We start from the raw sequence: 16,539 nt of genomic DNA, 5'->3' as shown, positions 1-16,539 counted from the left end.
CCTGAGGTCCTGCTGTCTCTAGCCCCTCCTCTCCTAAGCTGACTCTAGCCCCGCCCCTGAGGCCCTTGTGACTCTAGCCCCGTCCCTGAGCTCCTGCTGTCTCTAGCCCCTCCCTCTGGGGTGCAGTGAGTGACACCACCTGCAGCAGGCTGCCTCGACTCCGCCCCCAAGTTTTCTCTAGCTCCGCCCCTCCGCCACCTCGGCCCTCCCCCAACCCCTGTTTCCCAGCTACCCTGGTCTGGGAAGGAATCCTCTTCTGGGCAGGAATGCCCTCGTGGTCTGCAGACTCTGGGAAGCATCCTGAGCCCAGCCCTGCTCTGAACTTGCAGTCCGGAGGGAATCCCGGGCTCCGCGCCAGCGCCGGACCTCCCTGAGGCTCAGCCCCCCTTCCCGCGCCCCTGTACCCACTCCGGCCCTCCCAGAGGCTTTCCCGGGCTGCCCCCTGGCTCAGTTCCCCAGGCTGCCCCCCACCCCCACCCCAGGGGCAGAGGACCTGGATCCAGCCCATTCCCCAGGATTTCCAGTAGCTACCCTGAGGCTGTGGAGCTTCTCTTGTGTGTGGGTGCTCAGGGGCTGAGAGTGCCCACCTGGGCCCCTGGGGGGGGGGGGACGCAGGAAAGCAAAGACCCCAGTGCCGGAAGGACACTCCCTTCCTGGGCTCTGAGGGAATTCCTGAGCCAGCGCCCTACCACACACAACCCCCCTCGACCCCGCCATCCCAGCTGGGGCACTGGAGGCCTGATGGAAGCCTGGACTTGGGGTCAGCCAGCACAAGGGCCCCTGCACTGCACAAGGGATCTGCACCTCCCTGACTGGGCAGCCTCTGGCCCTGGGCCCCAGGAGCGGAGCCTTTCCACACTGACCAGTCCTTGGAGGAATACAAGAGCAGAGCAAAGCATACCCTGATGAGGTCAAGGAAGTTGTTCCCCTTCCATGGCTTCAGGACGTGGATGACAAAGAGCTGGAGGTGACTCTGTAGGACAAGCCAGAAGCTGACTGAGCAGACTGGCAGAGAAATACCGTGTGGGCATTCCACAAGGAAGAGCAAGAAGATCACTTGCTTGTGCCCGTTTGTGAAAGAGACACAAGGAAGTTCCAGTGAGCCTGATGCACTTTGTGTCTGGATCCTGCCCACTGCCCTGAGGAGGAGCCACTGAACTTGGGCCAGTGAGGGTTCTCCTACCTGAAAACAAGGCAGAACTGGGCTATTGGCAGTGCCCGAGGGTTTTTGTGGCATTCTTCCTAGAATGGGGTCTCACCAGCAGAATGTAGGTTTGTGGCCAGCAAGTGCAAAAGCATGGGGCCTCCCAGGCCCCACTTTATCCTGGTCCTGATGCCCAAATGGCCCCTTCCCTCCTTCACCAGAGGCTGGTTACCAGAGTCAGAACCTAGCCGGGACAACTAAGTCACCAGGACATGCAACGAACAACTCCTTTCCTAATACTTCCATAGGTTTTAGCCAGAGTCGCCTTTTCTAGCCTATTATTTGCATAGCCAGTTGGCCTACCACTCTCAGCCTCATTGTAATCTGCTGGTGTAGTTTTGGGGAAATGGGGTCCATATCAGGAATATGAAACAACTTGTTTTGATGGAAACTTGGGGCTTCCAGGCACAGGAAGCTTAGCTCAGATTTGACTCCATCTTACAGGCTTGTCAGAGGAGTCCACCATGTTATCTTCCTCAGAGTTTGCATTGAAAAACTTGGCAGGGGGCAGCTGGGTAGCTCAGTGGATTGAGAGTCAGGCCTAGAGACCAGAGGTCCTCGGTTCAAATCTGGTTTCAGTCACTTCCAAGCTGTGTGACCCTGGGCAAGTCACTTGACCCCCATTGCCCACCCTTACCACTCTTCCACCTGTAAGACAATACACCAAACATTAAGGTTTAAAAAAAAAAAAAAGAAAAAAGAAAAACTTGGCAAGGAAACCTGGTTCCCAGGAAGTCACGCTGGCTTTAATTAAAGGTAGGGATCTCCCACCATAGAACATCTAGAGGAGCCAAAGGGGAAACTTCAATTTGCAGCAGAAGAGCCAGAGTGGATTTGGACAAGAATGAGTGTGACTGCTTGTCCTAGAGGCTCTCCTGTATTCAAACTCAGCCAAGCCAGATTGCCCAGATGTCCTCTAGAAGCTGTTCAGGCCCCACCAGTGATCTTTCTGGAATCCCGAGAGTAAATGATCTACATTCTTCCACAAAGATGTGCAAAACACTTCAGCCTTTTCTCCTTTGATTCACTGCCCCCTTGGGATGTCTGACTGATGTGACACAAACTAGCCCTCAGTTGTGAAAAGGGCCTTTATGGAAACGTGGATGTGCATATACATACAGACCAGATGCACTAATTGGATACAGCTCTAAGATTATGGCTTACATGGCTGTGTTATGATTGATAATAACATAATTTGGAGAAGCAGATAAATGTGTCAGGGCCAAATAGAGCTTCCAGTCAAAAGCCAGAGATTGACAGGCTTCTGTGAGGAAAAGGAGGGGGCTAAACACTCCTGGATCTCAAACCCCTCCCCCCTAAACAGTTGCTGGTTTCAGTTGGTAAAGAAAATAGGACTGAGATTCTTCTGGTAAGTTTCTGTTATGGCTGAAACCCCAATGATGTTCCTTTTCTTTCATTTATATTCCTCATAGATCTGACAGACGAGTAAATAGAGGCTAGCTATCTAACTGTTAAGGACAGAGAAGGTCTTCTTAAACTGGCTGCAGACAGGATTCAAACTGATGTCCAGACTGAGTTGTGAGTATTTTCCCAAATAATTCTCCAGGCACAGATTTGAAGGTAATGGTTATATTAAGAAATAACAAGGGAAACTAGGAGGATTCATGAAGGTTTTAGGATAATGAAAGGTGACCCTGAACTGTGAAGTCAATGCTGCCCTTCCCCCCTCCTTCCACAGGAGGGTTTGAGGCACTTAACTAAAACTGACATTCTGGCTATTAATGTATATCTTTACTCTCTAATCACTAAATATTTGTTGTGTTGAAGTTGATAAGTCTAATCCTATTAATCAGGCTAATTTTTAACTAATAACCACACTGGCTATGCCAGAATGATCCCTCAAGTGAACCCCAAGTCTGGAGAAGTAAGCAAGGAGTCTCCTCCCTTCAACGTCCACAAATCAACTGTCTCCAACCCTTCTCAACTGTCCCCTCACCCAAAGTTCTCCAGGGGGGTCCCCTGGAATTCTGGGTGAGGCTGTCCCTGCATCTTTGCAAGGGTTCCATGCTTTGCATCTTCACACAACAGGCAGCCATTGAAAAAGTCCCAGACTTGCTTTACCTTGCCCATATTAAACAGAGACATAACTATGTAGGTAGCTCCTTGTCCTACCTTATGCAATATGTCCCTGGGTTGTTGGAACTGCGTGGCTCTTCAGGATAGTATTAAAGCTTTAGGCCAAACCTTACCCAGAGTACAGAGAAAAAAGCTGCTGGCTTTTCTAAACATGGATGCCCATCTCTGCCACCTTTTTTTGAAAATACAAAAATAGTCATTAAACCTTCTTTGCTATTAAATTATGTAGCAAAAGGAATGAATGAAACCTTTACTTTCATTTGAGTCCTGCACAATGAAGTGAATTATAAAGAAATGGTGCAATTTACTTACCAGTTTCTTATAGGAACTGGACAGAACTCATTGAGCAGCATAAAAGTTTGTTTACATATTACCTTGATATTTCAGGCAATTCTCATTTTTTTGTGAAAAAGAAATTCCTTTATTTCTATAGGTTTTTGGTTTTGTTTTATTTAAATCCTTGATTACACTTCAAATTGGGTTCAAGGTAAATTGATTTCATTGGATACTTAGAAATATAAGAAAAATATTATGAAATTTGTTTCGTGGGTTCGTTTTTAGTTAAATGAATACAAATCAATTGAGTTTCATGAAGTTTTGAACATCTACACTTGTAAAATTATTGATTTTTTATTACTCGTTAAACGTTTTCATCCCTCTTTAAGTTCATGTAAAATTCCATCTGAAATGAAAATATATGAAAATCTTGTTCTTTTTAATGTAGACAGTTTTAGAATTGTTTTTTTACCAGCGTTGCGGGCATGTGATAAACTCCAAACATGGGAAATCAATTATGAATCTGAAGTGAGTTATGTTGAGTTCTACCTGTAGCAAACTACATTTCACTCTTAATGTAAGAAAATTAAAATGACCATTTGTAGCATGCTTTCAATATACACTGTACATTCCATTAACTTCAACCCCCAAAAAAGTGTACTGCACCCTCAGTTCACTGTCTTTTGGCTATTCCAAAAGCAGAGACTGACTTTCTTGGTGGGTTGTGCCTCTGTGAACAAAGTGTAGGTTTACTCAGAGAAACTGGCCTTGATTTACACATCTGGTCACAAATTCTACTTTTTTTTAATTTTTAGAAAAATTTTCCATGGTTACATGATTCATGTTTTTTATACTTTCCCCTTCACCCCCTCAAAATTCCCTCTGCCCTCCCTCCAGCCAACAAGCATTTCTACTGGTTTTAACATGTGTCATCAATCAAGACTTATTTACATATTATTGATAGTTGCATTGGTGTGGTCCTTTCAGGTCTACATCCCCAATCATGTCTGCATTAACCCAAGTGTTCAAGCAGTTGTTTTTCTTCTGTGTTTCCTCTCCTGTAGTTCTTTGTCTGAATGTGGGTAGAATGCACATAAATCATCACCATTTCTATATATTTCCAACACATCACAGCAGCAAGAGGTAGAAAGAGAAACACCATTTAAAATCACCCTAGACAATATAAAATACTTAGGAATCTATCTACCAAAACAAACACAGGAACTGTACAAAAACAAGTACAAAACACTTTCCAAACAATTAAAACTAGATCTAAACAATTGGAAAAACATTGATTGCTCATGGGTAGGATGAGCTAACCTAATAAAAATGACCATTCTACCCAAATTAATTTACCTATTTAGCGCCATACCTATCAAACTACTGTTGTGTGCAGATGCAAAGCATGGAATCCCTGCAAAGGTACAGGGAGAGCCTCACACAGAATTCCAGGGGACCCTCCTGGAGAACTTTGGGTGAGGGGCAGTTGAGAAGGGTTGAAGTCAGTTAATTTGTGGGATTGGATGTGAGCAGATACTCTGCTTGTTTCTCCTGACTTGGGGTTTCTCCTGAGAAACCATTGTAGCTTAAGCCAGTATTTTCTACTCATAGAGTTAGCCTATTTGTCATTTCTATTCTTCATTAATATAATTATATAATTATTTAGTAATTAGAGAGTAAGATATTTATCTATAGCAAGAAAGCCAGTTTTAGTTAAGTGCTTCATCCCTCCAGGGAGGAGGGGGAAGGGGGCATCAATTTAACAGTTTAGGGTCACCTTTCATTTATCCTAAACCCTTCACTGATTTATATAATTTTCCTTGTTAATTCCTAATATAACATTTTACCTTCAAATCTGTGCCTGATGATCATTTGGAAGATACTTACAATTCAGTCTGAACTTCTTGATTGAATCCTGTTGGCTGCCAGTTTGAGATCTCCTCTGTCCTCAACAGTTAGATAACTAATTTCTATAGATCTCCTCTAACTGACCTGAGAGGAATATAAATTTAAGAAAGGAACATTATTGGAGTTTCAGCCATAAGAGAAACTCACCAGAAGAATCCTATTGCTGTCTTCATTACCAACTGAAGCAGAAGCAGTTAGAGGGGGAGGGGTTTGAGAATCAGGAGGGTTTTACCCCCTCCTTTCCTCACTGTAGCCTATCAATCTCTGGCTCTTAACTTAAAGTGATATTTGGCCCTGAAAACATTTATCTGCTTCTCCAAACTATCTGTTATTATCATCATAACACTACCAAAAAACTTTTTTACTGAATTAGAAAAAACTATAACAAAGTTCATTTGGAATAACAAAAGATCAAGACTATCAAGGGAAATAATGAAAAAAATGTGAAGGGGTCCTAGCAGTACCAGATATTAAACTATACTATAAAGCAGCGGACATCAAAACAGTATGGTACTGGCTAAGAGACAGAAGGGAGGATCAGTGGAATAGACTTGGGGTAAGTGACGTCAGCAAGACAGTGTATGATAAACCCAAAGAGCCCAACTTTTGGCAGAAAAATCCACTATTTGACAAAAACTGCTGGGAAATTTGAATGTGGGTAGAGTTCTTTCTGTTAAATCCTTCAGAATTGCCCTGGGTCATTGCATTGCTGCTAGTACAGAACAGATCTAAGATTGAGACTTCTCAAGAAAAAATTGGAGGGTGATAAGGGGATTAATATCCCAAAGCAGTTCAGTCTAGAGATGAACAGAATCACTCACTGAGGGGTCAAGCCAGAGAAGGGAGAACATGGCCAGTTGAGGAATCATAGCCTAAGAGAGACTGACAGATTGTAAGCAGATGAGGGAAATGGTAGATCAGTGCATGAACATGCAAATGGAAAAAACACACACAGATGATGGCATGGGATGACCATCTATCTAACCAAACTGGAATGTAGGCCATGAGAACTGAGATCAAAATGGGAGTGTTAAAAAGAACTTCAGAGGGAACTGATTTAATGCAAACCTAGCAAACAAAACCAGTGGTCATATGACCCCCTCCAGAATAGTCCCAGAGCCTGCATAGTATGCTAGAGCAAGCTCCATACTAAAAAAATAGGGGAAACAAGCCTGTGAGTTTCTATCAGGACCAGAAAAGATCAAGGGGTTTTCACTAATTTTAAAAGAGAATTAAGTGATAGGTTACTTCTCTTCTGGGCATAATGGGGGCAAATGGGAATGTCTATGGAATGTCCACAGAAAATTCTAATATTGGATTGGATTAATTTAAGATTTTTTTTAAACTTTAAACATTTATTAATATTTATATTTTAGAAAAGTTAACATGGTTACAAGATTTATGTTCTTACTTTCCCCTTCACCCCCCGACCTCCCCCCTCCCCTGGCCAATATGCATTTCCACTGGTTTTAACATGTGTCATTAATCAAGACCTATTTCCAAATTGTTGATAGTTACATTGGCATGGTACTTTCAATGCCCAATCATGTCCTCATCAACCCATGTATTTAAGCAGTTGATTTTCTTGTTTCCTCTCTTGCTGTTCTTCCTATGAATGTGGGTAGCATCTTTTCCATAAATCCCTCAGAATTGCCCTGGGTCATTGCATTGCTGCTGGTACAGAGTTCCATTACATTCGATTTTACCACAGTATATCAGTCTCTGTGTACAGTGTTCTTCTGGCTCTGCTCCTTTCACTCTGCATCAATTCCTGGAGGTCTTTCCAGTTCACATGGAATTCCTCCAGTTTATTATTCCTTTGAGCACAATAGTATTCCATCACCATCAGATACCACAATTTGTTCAGCCATTCCCCAATTGAAGGCCATGCCCTCATTTTCCAGTTTTTTGCCACCACAAAAAGCACGGCTATAAATATTTTCGTGCAAGTCTGTTTATCTATGATCTCTTTGGGGTACAAACCCAGCAATGGTATGGCTGGATCAAAAGGCAGGCATTCTTTTATAGCCCTTTGAGCGTGATTCCAAATTGCCAGCCAGAATGGCTGGATCAGTTCACAGCTCCACCAGCAATGCATTAATGTCCCACTTTTGCTACATCCCCTCCAACATTCATTACTCTCCCCTTCTTTCATTTTAGCCAATCTGCTAGGTGTGAGGTGATACCTCAGAGTTGTTTTGATTTGCATTTCTCTAATTATTAGAGTGTGTGCTTATTGATAGTTTTGATTTCTTTACCTGAAAATTGCCTATTCATATCTCTTGCCCATTTTTCAATTGGGGAATGGCTTGATTTTTTATACAATTGATTTAACTCCTTGTATATTTGAGTAATTAGACCCTTGTCAGTTTTTTGTTATAAAGATTTTTTCCCAATTTGTTGTTTCCCTTCTGATCTTGGCTACATTGTTTTGGTTTGTACAAAAGCTTTTTAGTTTTATATAATTAAAATAATTTATTTTACATTTTGTAATTTTAACTCTTTCTTGGTTTTAAAATCTTTCCTTTCCCAGAGATCTGGCAAGTATACTATTCTGTGTTCACTTAACTTATTTGTAGTTTCCCTCTTTATATTCAAGTCATTCACCCATTCTGAATTTACCTTGGTGTAGGGTGTGAGATGTTGATCTAAACCTAATCTCTCCCATATTGTTTTCCAAATTTCCCAACAGTTTTTGTCAAATAGTGGATTTTTGTCCCAAAAATTGGGCTCTTTGGGTTTATCATATAATGTCTTGCTGACGTCACTTACCCCAAGTCTATTCCACTGATCCTCCCTTCTGTCTCTTAGCCAGTACCATATTGTTTTGATGACCGCTGCTTTATAGTATAGTTTAATATCTGGTACTGCCAGGCCCTCTTCCTTCACATTTTTTTTTCATTATTTCCCTTGATATTCTTGATCTTTTGTTATCCCAAATGAACTTTGTTATAGTTTTTCCTAATTCAGTGAAAAAGTTTTTTGGTAGTTTGATAGGTATGGCTCTAAATAGGTAAATTAATTTGGGTAGAATGTTCATTTTTATTATGTTAGCTCGTCCTACCCATGAGCAATCAATGTTTTTCCAATTGTTTAGATCTAGTTTTATTTGTTTGGAAAGTGTTTTGTAGTTGTTTTCGTATAATTCCTGTGTCTGTTTTGGTAGATAGATTCCTAAGTATTTTATATAATCTATGGTGATTTTAAATGGTGTTTCTCTTTCTACCTCTTGCTGCTGTGATGTGTAGGAAATCTATAGAAATGCTGATGATTTATGTGCATTTATTTTGTATCCTGCAACTTTGCGAAAGTTGTTGATTATTTCTACAAGCTTCTTAGTTGATTCTTTAGGATTTTTTAAGTAGACCATCATATCATCTGCAAAGAGTGATAGCTTAGTCTCCTCATTGCCTATTTTGATACCTTCAATTTCTTTTTCTTCTCTAATTGCTACTGCTAGTGTTTCTAGTACAATGTTGAATAATAGAGGTGATAATGGGCATCCTTGTTTCACTCTTGATCTTATTGGGAAGGCTTCTAATTTATCCCCATTGCATATGATGCTTGTTGATGGTTTTAGGTATATATTGTTTATCATTTTTAGGAAAGGTCCTTCTATTCTTATACTTTCGAGTGTGTTCAATAGGAATGGGTGCTGTATTCTGTCAAAGGCTTTTTCAGCATCTATTGAGATAATCATGTGATTTTTGTTTGTTAGACTGTTGATATGGTCAATTATGTGGATGGTTTTCCTAATGTTGAACCATCCTTGCATTCCTGGTATAAATCCCACCTGATCATGGTGGATGATCTTCTTGATCACTTGCTGGAGTCTCTTTGCTACTATTCTATTTAGGATTTTTGCATCTATGTTATTAGGGAGATTGGTCTGTAGTTTCCTTTCTCTGTTTTTGATCTCCCTGGCTTTGGAATCAGTACCATATTTGTGTCATAAAAGGAATTTGGTAGGACTCCTTCTTTGCTTATTATATCAAATAATTTGTGTAGTATTGGGATTAGTTGTTCTTTGAATGTCTGATAGAATTCACTTATGAATCCATCAGGCCCTGGAGATTTTTTCTTAGGGAGTTCTTTGATGGCTTGTTCAATTTCTTTTTCTGATATGGGATTATTTAGGTATCTAGGCAATTTATATTTTTGTAAATATTCATCCATATCTCTTAGATTGCTATATTTATTGCCATATAATTGGGCAAAATAGTTTTTAATGATTGCCTTAATTTCCCCTTCATTAGAGGTGAGGTCTCCCTTTTCATCTTTGATACTGTCAATTTGGTTTTCTTCTTTCCTTGTATAATTAGATTGACCAGTACTTTGTCTATTTTATCTGTTTTTTCAAAATACCAGCTTGTAGTCTTATTTATTAATTCAATAGTTCTTTTGATTTTATTAATTTCTCCCTTGACTTTTAGTATTTCTAATTTAGTTTTCATCTGGGGATTTTTAATTTGCTCACTTTCTAATTTTTTGAGTTGCATGCCCAATTCATTAATCTCTGCCCTCCTTAATTTGTTAATATATGCACTCAAGGATATAAATTTCCCCCTGAGTACTGCCTTGGCTGCATCCCACAGAGTTTGGCAGGATGTCTCTTCATTGTCATTTTCTTCAATGAAATTGTTGATTGTTTCTATGATTTCTTCTTTGACTAGGTGGTTTTGGAGAATCATATTATTTAATTTCCAATTCGTTTTTGATTTGCCTGTCCAGGTGCCCTTACTAATTATTATTTTTATTGCATTATGATCTGAGAAAATTACATTTATTATTTCTGCTCTTTTGCATTTGTTTGCAATGTTTCTATGCCCTATTACATGGTCGATCTTTGTGAATGTACCATGTACAGCTGAAAAGAACGTGTATTCCTTTTTGTCGCTCTTTATTTTTCTCCACATATCTATTAAATCTAATTTTTCTAGGGCTTCATTCACCTCTCTTACCTCTTTCTTATTTTTTGGGTAGATTTATCTAGATCTGAAAGAGGAATATTTAGATCTCCCACTAGTATGGTTTTACTATCTATTTCCTTCTTGAGCTTTACAAGTTTCTCCTTTAAAAATTTGGATGTTCTGCCATTGGTGCATACATATTGAGCAATGTTATTTTCTCACTGTCTATACTGCCTTTTATCAGGATGTAATTACCTTCCCTGTCTTTTTTAATCATATCTATTTTTACTTTGGATTTATCAGAAATCATGATTGCCACTCCTGCCTTTTTTTTCTCATTTGAAGCCCAAAAGATTTTGCTGAAGCCCTTTATTTTAAACTTGTGTATGTCCAACCGCCTCATATGTGTTTCTTGTAGACAACATATGTTAGGATTTTGGTTTCTAAGCCACTCTGCTATTTTCTTCTGTTTAATGGGTGAGTTCATCCCATTCACATTCAGAGTTATAATTATCAGTTGTGTATTTGCCGACATTTTGGTATCCTCCCCTAATTCTATCCCTTCTTCTTACACTATTTCCTTTTAAACCAGTGGCTTGCTTTAAGCCAGTAACCCTTCTTCCCTCCCTTGATTTACTTCCCTTTTTACCCCCTCCCTTATTGTTCCCCTCTTTTTATTTTTAAGGCCTAATGAATTCCCTCCCCCTTCTCTCCTCCCTTTTTTGACCTCCCCAATCCCCTGCTCCCCTTCGTTTATCCCTTCTGACTTTCTCAGTAGGGTTAGATAGTTTTATATTCCAATGGATATAACTACTCTTCCCTCTCAGGGTTAATTACACTGAGAGTAATGTTTAAATATTACTTCTTAATGCTCTCTTCCTCTCCTTCTTATAATAGTATTCATCCCTTCCCCTTCCCATGCCCTCTTTGTGTGTAATAGAATATCCTATTTTTCTCATTGCTTCAAGATTCTCTTGGTGTCCTATGCTATTCACCCCCCTCTTTCCCTCGCACCCATATCTTCTTAGACCATTTAGTATTCCAACCTCTCCCTATGAATAATTCTTCTGATTATTATAATAGTGAATGCTATAATAGTGATCAGAGTTCACTACAGAGCATTATACATAACATTTCCCCACAGAGGAGTACCAATAATTAGATCTTATTGAAGCCCTTAAAGAGGCAAATTTTAAAAATATGAGTTTTCTTACTTTCCCTTCTGTTTCTTAGTTACCTTTACATGTTTCTCTTGATTTTTATGGTTGGATATTGAACTTTCCATTTAGTCCTGGTCTTTTCTGTGCAAATGCTTGGAAATTTTCTATCTTGTTGAATGCCCAAACTTTCCCCTGGAAGAATATAGTCAGTTTTGATGGGTAGGTGATCCTTGGTTGTAAACCCAGTTCTCTTGCCTTTCTGAATATCATATTCCAAGCCTTGCCGTCTTTTAGTGTGGTGGCTGCCAGATCCTGTGAGATCCTGATTGGTGCTCTTTGATATCTGAATTGTCTCTTTCTGGCTTCTTGTAAGATTTTTCTTTTACTTGGAAGCTCTTGAGTTTGGCTATTATATTCCTGGGGGTTATCTTTTCAGTGTCTAATGTAGATGGTGATCTATGGATCCTTTCAATGTCTATATTGCCCTCTTGTTGTAGAACTTCAGGGCAATTTTGCTGAATAATTTCTTTTAGTATGGAGTCCAAATTTCTATTAATTTCTGCTTTTTCAGGAAGACCAATGATTTTCAGATTGTCTCTTCTAGATCTGTTTTCTTGATCTGTCAGTTTCTCATTGAGATATTTCATGTTTCCTTCTATTTTATCAGTCTTTTGACTTTGTTTTATTTGTTCTTGCTGTCTTGATAGATCATTGGCTTCTACTTGTCCAATTCTTGTCTTTAGAGACTGGTTTTCTGCTATAAGCTTTTGATTTTCCTTTTCAGTTTGGTCTGACCTGTTTTCCAGCTGTTTGATTTTGGTCTCCAATTTGCTTATTAATTCTTTTGATTTGGGGGCATCTTTTTCTAAATGCCCAATTCTAGCCTTTAGAGTCTGGTTTTCCTTTTCAATCTGGTCACTTCTGGTCTTTGATTTACTTGCCTCACTTTCCAATTGTGAAATTCTGTCTTTTAAACTGTTATTTTCTTGCCAGATCTATTCCATCTTTCTTATAATCTCAGATTTGAACTCTTCAAGACCTTGTGACCCGTTTTCATTGTTTTGGGAAGGTTTGGATATGGTTACTTGTTTATTCACCTTTGCTGTTTCCTCTGTTGTCTGGATTTTTTCTGTGTAAAAGTTGTCAAGTGTTAAAGGTTTTTTCTTCATCTTTCTCTTCTGGTTTTCCTGATGATTCTGGCTTGCCATTGTAAGCTGAGTGCCCTCTCAGCTTTAGGCTCGCACCCAGGATCTGTCGGCGCCCTTTAGATTCCTGAGATCAAAAGTCTAGTTGTTTTGAGACAAGCCTCCTGGTGGTCTCCTTGCTGGTTCTTCTGCCTGAAGCTCCTTTAACAGTCTCAGGGAGCTGATTCTGTAGTCAAGCACCTCTCTGGACTGGGTCCCCACTCAAGGTCTGCTACTGCACTCAGAATCAGCCCCTTCGTCCACGCCCCAGTCTGAGCTTTAATCCGTGCCTCAGCCCATGCCTGTGTCAGCCCCTTCACCTGAGCCTGGGCTCAGGGACTGCGCTCAGAGTCCGCGATTTTCTCAGCCTCCCAGGGGGTCCCAAGTCTTGCTGCTCCCAGGAACAAGTCCTGGTGAGCTGCCAATGACCCAATGGGTGCCCCAAACCTGCTCCGACTCCCATGTGTTGGCTTTCGTGCGGTAGGTGGTGTGGGGTGGGGGAGGGGGTTGCTCCGCACGTGTTTTCGTGAGAGCTGTTTCGCCCCTTTATAGCATGGAAATGCCTCGATTCCATGTACCTCCGATGCTGCGCCCTGTTGTGGGGTCCTTTCTTTCCTCTGGATTTGTTTTTATGTCTTCTTGAGGAGTCCTATATGCGTGGGTTAGGAGAAGTCAAGCAGCTGCTTTTTACTCTGCTGTCATCTTAACCCTGAACCTCCGCATTTAATTTAAGATTTTAAATGGGGTTTGACTCAATTCAAGGGTTATAAAAGTGAGATTGTTTATAAAAGATCAACACTTAGGCTGGTAGAGCAGACAATTCTTTACTTCCTTCCTCCATTTCCCACTTTCAATATCTCTACCTTTGTGTAAATGGAATTTGCTCAAGCCCATTCATAGTTAAAACTCCAGCCACCAGAGATAATGTCATCCCCACCTCCCTTAATGGGGAGGGGAGATGAGTTACCCACACGTGACAATAAGTAACAAATCAAGAACAAGGGACTGCCCTTTGGGCAGTCCAAAACAGTTTTGAGGCTGCCATTTGTCCTCTTGAACTAAAGGTGGACCTCCAGGAAGTGACAAAAGATGCTATCTCTTCAAGTATGATGGTAAACTTTCTGTTGAGGCAGTTTGCACTTTGAACTTGGTGCTGAAGGATCTCTGCTGAGACCTCAGGCAGCTTCCCCTCTGAATTGTCACTTGGGTAAGTTAGGCTGACTTCCTTTCGCCTACCTTGGCGTTTCTAGGGTCTTTACCTCAATAAGGCTTCTTTGCCTCTCTAATTGCTAAGGCCTTGTGACCAGTAGCCAAGTTTAATTAGCATTTTAACCCTCTCTTGGTCTGGTCCTATGTTGGTCCCGGGCCAGCCTCTCCCTCTCTTTATTTCCCTACCTTCTACCTTGCCAAATTGTAAATAAACTACCATAAAACGCATCCTGACTTGGGTCTATTTTAATTATGGAATCCATCTGAATTTGATTGATTCCTGGCAACCACACCTTAAATATAATATCTAATTTTCCCTCTTACACCTTGTCATAAATAAAAGCTGCTAACACTCATTTTTTCTTAAAGGATAATATTTTTATACATGGCAATTACAATCTCACTTTTTTAACTTTCATACTGAGTCAAACCTAATTTTAAATGTTACAATTCTAAATTATAAGTAAGGGATTAAAAAACATTTAAATTTTAAAAAGTAACTTTGAAAGATAACAAATTTCTCTCCAGTTGTAGATTCCCTGATGGAATTTGTGATTGGACTTTTGTGTGAAAGCCATTCTATATTCATTGTATGCATAAGACTTTTCTCCAGTGTGGATTCTCACCTGGGGAATAAGATGTATACATTGTGTGCAACCCTTTCAACACTTTTTTTTTTTAAACCCTTGTATTTCGGTGTATTGTCTCATAGGTGGAAGAGTGGTAAGGGTGGGCAATGGGGGTCAAGTGACTTGCCCAGGGTCACAAAGCTGGGAAGTGGCTGAGCCCATCTTTCAACACTTTTTACATTTATAAGGATTCTCTCCTGTGTGAGTTTTCTCATGTTACCTAAGACTGAGGATGCTTCTGAAAGTCTTTTCACATCAATTATACTCATAAAATTTCTTTTCAGTGTGGATTCTCTGGTGTTGCCCGAGATAGGAGCTACTTCTAAAAGCCTTTCCACATTGGTTACATTCATAAGGTTTCTCTCCTGTATGAATTTTCTCATGATACCTAAGACCAGGGATGCTTCTGAAAGTCTTTCCACATTGATTACATTCATAAGGTTTCATCCCACTGTGGATTCTTTGGTGTCTAATAAAACCACTCCTGCCGCGAAAAGCTTTTCCACATTGATTACATTCATAAGGTTTCTCTCCAGTGTGGATTCTCTGATGAATTCTAAGACGGTAGTTGCTTCTAAAGGTCTTTCCACATTGATGACATTCATAAAGTTTCAGTCCTGTATGAATTTTCTCATGATACCTAAGACCAGCGACGGTTCTATAGGCCTTTCCACATTGATTACATTCATAAGGATCCTCTCCAGCATGGATTCTCTGATGTTCAGCAAGATGGCCACTCCGTGTGAAAGCCTTTCCACATTGTTTACATTTGTAAGGTTTCTGTCCTGTATGGATATTCTCATGATACCTAAGAATAGCGATGGTTCTAAAGGATTTTCCACATTGATTACATCTATAAGGTTTCTCTCCACTATGAATTTTCTCATGATACCTAAGAATAGCTATGGTTCTAAAGGACTTTCCACATTGATTACATTTATAAGGTTTCACTCCTGTATGAATTTTCTCATGATACCTAAGAACAGGAATGCTTCTGAAAGTCTTTCCACATTGATTACATTTATAAGGTTTCACTCCTGTATGAATTTTCTCATGATACCTAAGAACAGGAATGCTTCTGAAAGCCTTTCCACATTGATTACATTCATAAGGCTTCTCTCCAGTGTGGATTCTCTGATGTACATCAAGACTGTGACTCCGTGTGAAAGCCTTTCCACACTGTTTACATTCATAAGGTTTCTCTCCTGTATGAATTTTTTCATGATAACTAAGACCAGGGATGCTTCTGAAAGTCTTTCCACATTGATTACATTCATAAGGTTTCATCCCAGTGTGGATTCTCTGGTGTCTACTAAAACTACTCCTGACGCTAAATGCTTTTCCACATTGATTACATTCATAAGGTTTCTCTCCAGTATGGATTCTCTGATGAATTCTAAGATGGTAGTTGCTTCTAAAAGTCTTTCCACATTGATGACATTCATAAAGTTTCAGTCCTGTATGAATTTTCTCATGATACCTAAGACCAGCGATGGATCTATAGGCCTTTCCACATTGATTACATTCATAAGGATCCTCTCCAGCATGGATTCGCTGATGTTCAGCAAGAGTGCTCCTCCTTGTGAAAGCCTTTCCACACTGTTTACATTCATAAGGTTTCTCTCCTGTATGAATTTTCTCATGATACCTAAGACCAGGGATGCTTCTGAAAGTCTTTCCACACTGATTACATTCATAAGGTTTCATCCCAGTGTGGATTCTCTGGTGTCTACTAAAACTACTCCTGCCACTAAAAGCTTTTCCACATTGATTACATTCATAAGGATCCTCTCCAGCATGGATTCTCTGATGTTCAGCAAGAGTGCTCCTCTTTGTGAAAGCCTTTCCACACTGTTTACATGCATAAGATTTCTCTCCTGTATGAATTTTCTCATGATACCTAAGACCAGGAATGCTAATGAAAGCCTTTCCACATTGATTACATTCATAAAGTTTCTCCAT

General features: G+C 40.2%; 1 protein-coding gene across 1 annotated transcript in view; it reads right to left on the bottom strand.

Moving 5' to 3' along the window:
• Window positions 1-16,539, bottom strand: part of LOC123239317 (zinc finger protein OZF-like) — a 16,963-nt gene extending 424 nt beyond the window's left edge. The window contains exons 1-4 of the mRNA XM_044666598.1: window positions 16,084-16,539; window positions 15,638-15,999; window positions 14,935-15,133; window positions 902-973 (exon numbers count right to left, since the gene is read on the bottom strand). Of these exons, the coding sequence (XP_044522533.1) occupies window positions 902-973; window positions 14,935-15,133; window positions 15,638-15,999; window positions 16,084-16,539 (1,089 nt within the window). The remainder of the gene's footprint in view (window positions 1-901; window positions 974-14,934; window positions 15,134-15,637; window positions 16,000-16,083) is intronic.

The sequence above is a fragment of the Gracilinanus agilis genome, chromosome 3 (genome assembly GCF_016433145.1).
Source record: "Gracilinanus agilis isolate LMUSP501 chromosome 3, AgileGrace, whole genome shotgun sequence".
NCBI classification, from domain to species: Eukaryota; Metazoa; Chordata; class Mammalia; order Didelphimorphia; family Didelphidae; genus Gracilinanus; species Gracilinanus agilis.
Note: the sequence above shows the minus strand (reverse complement) of the source record. Positions and strands in the feature narration are given on the sequence as shown.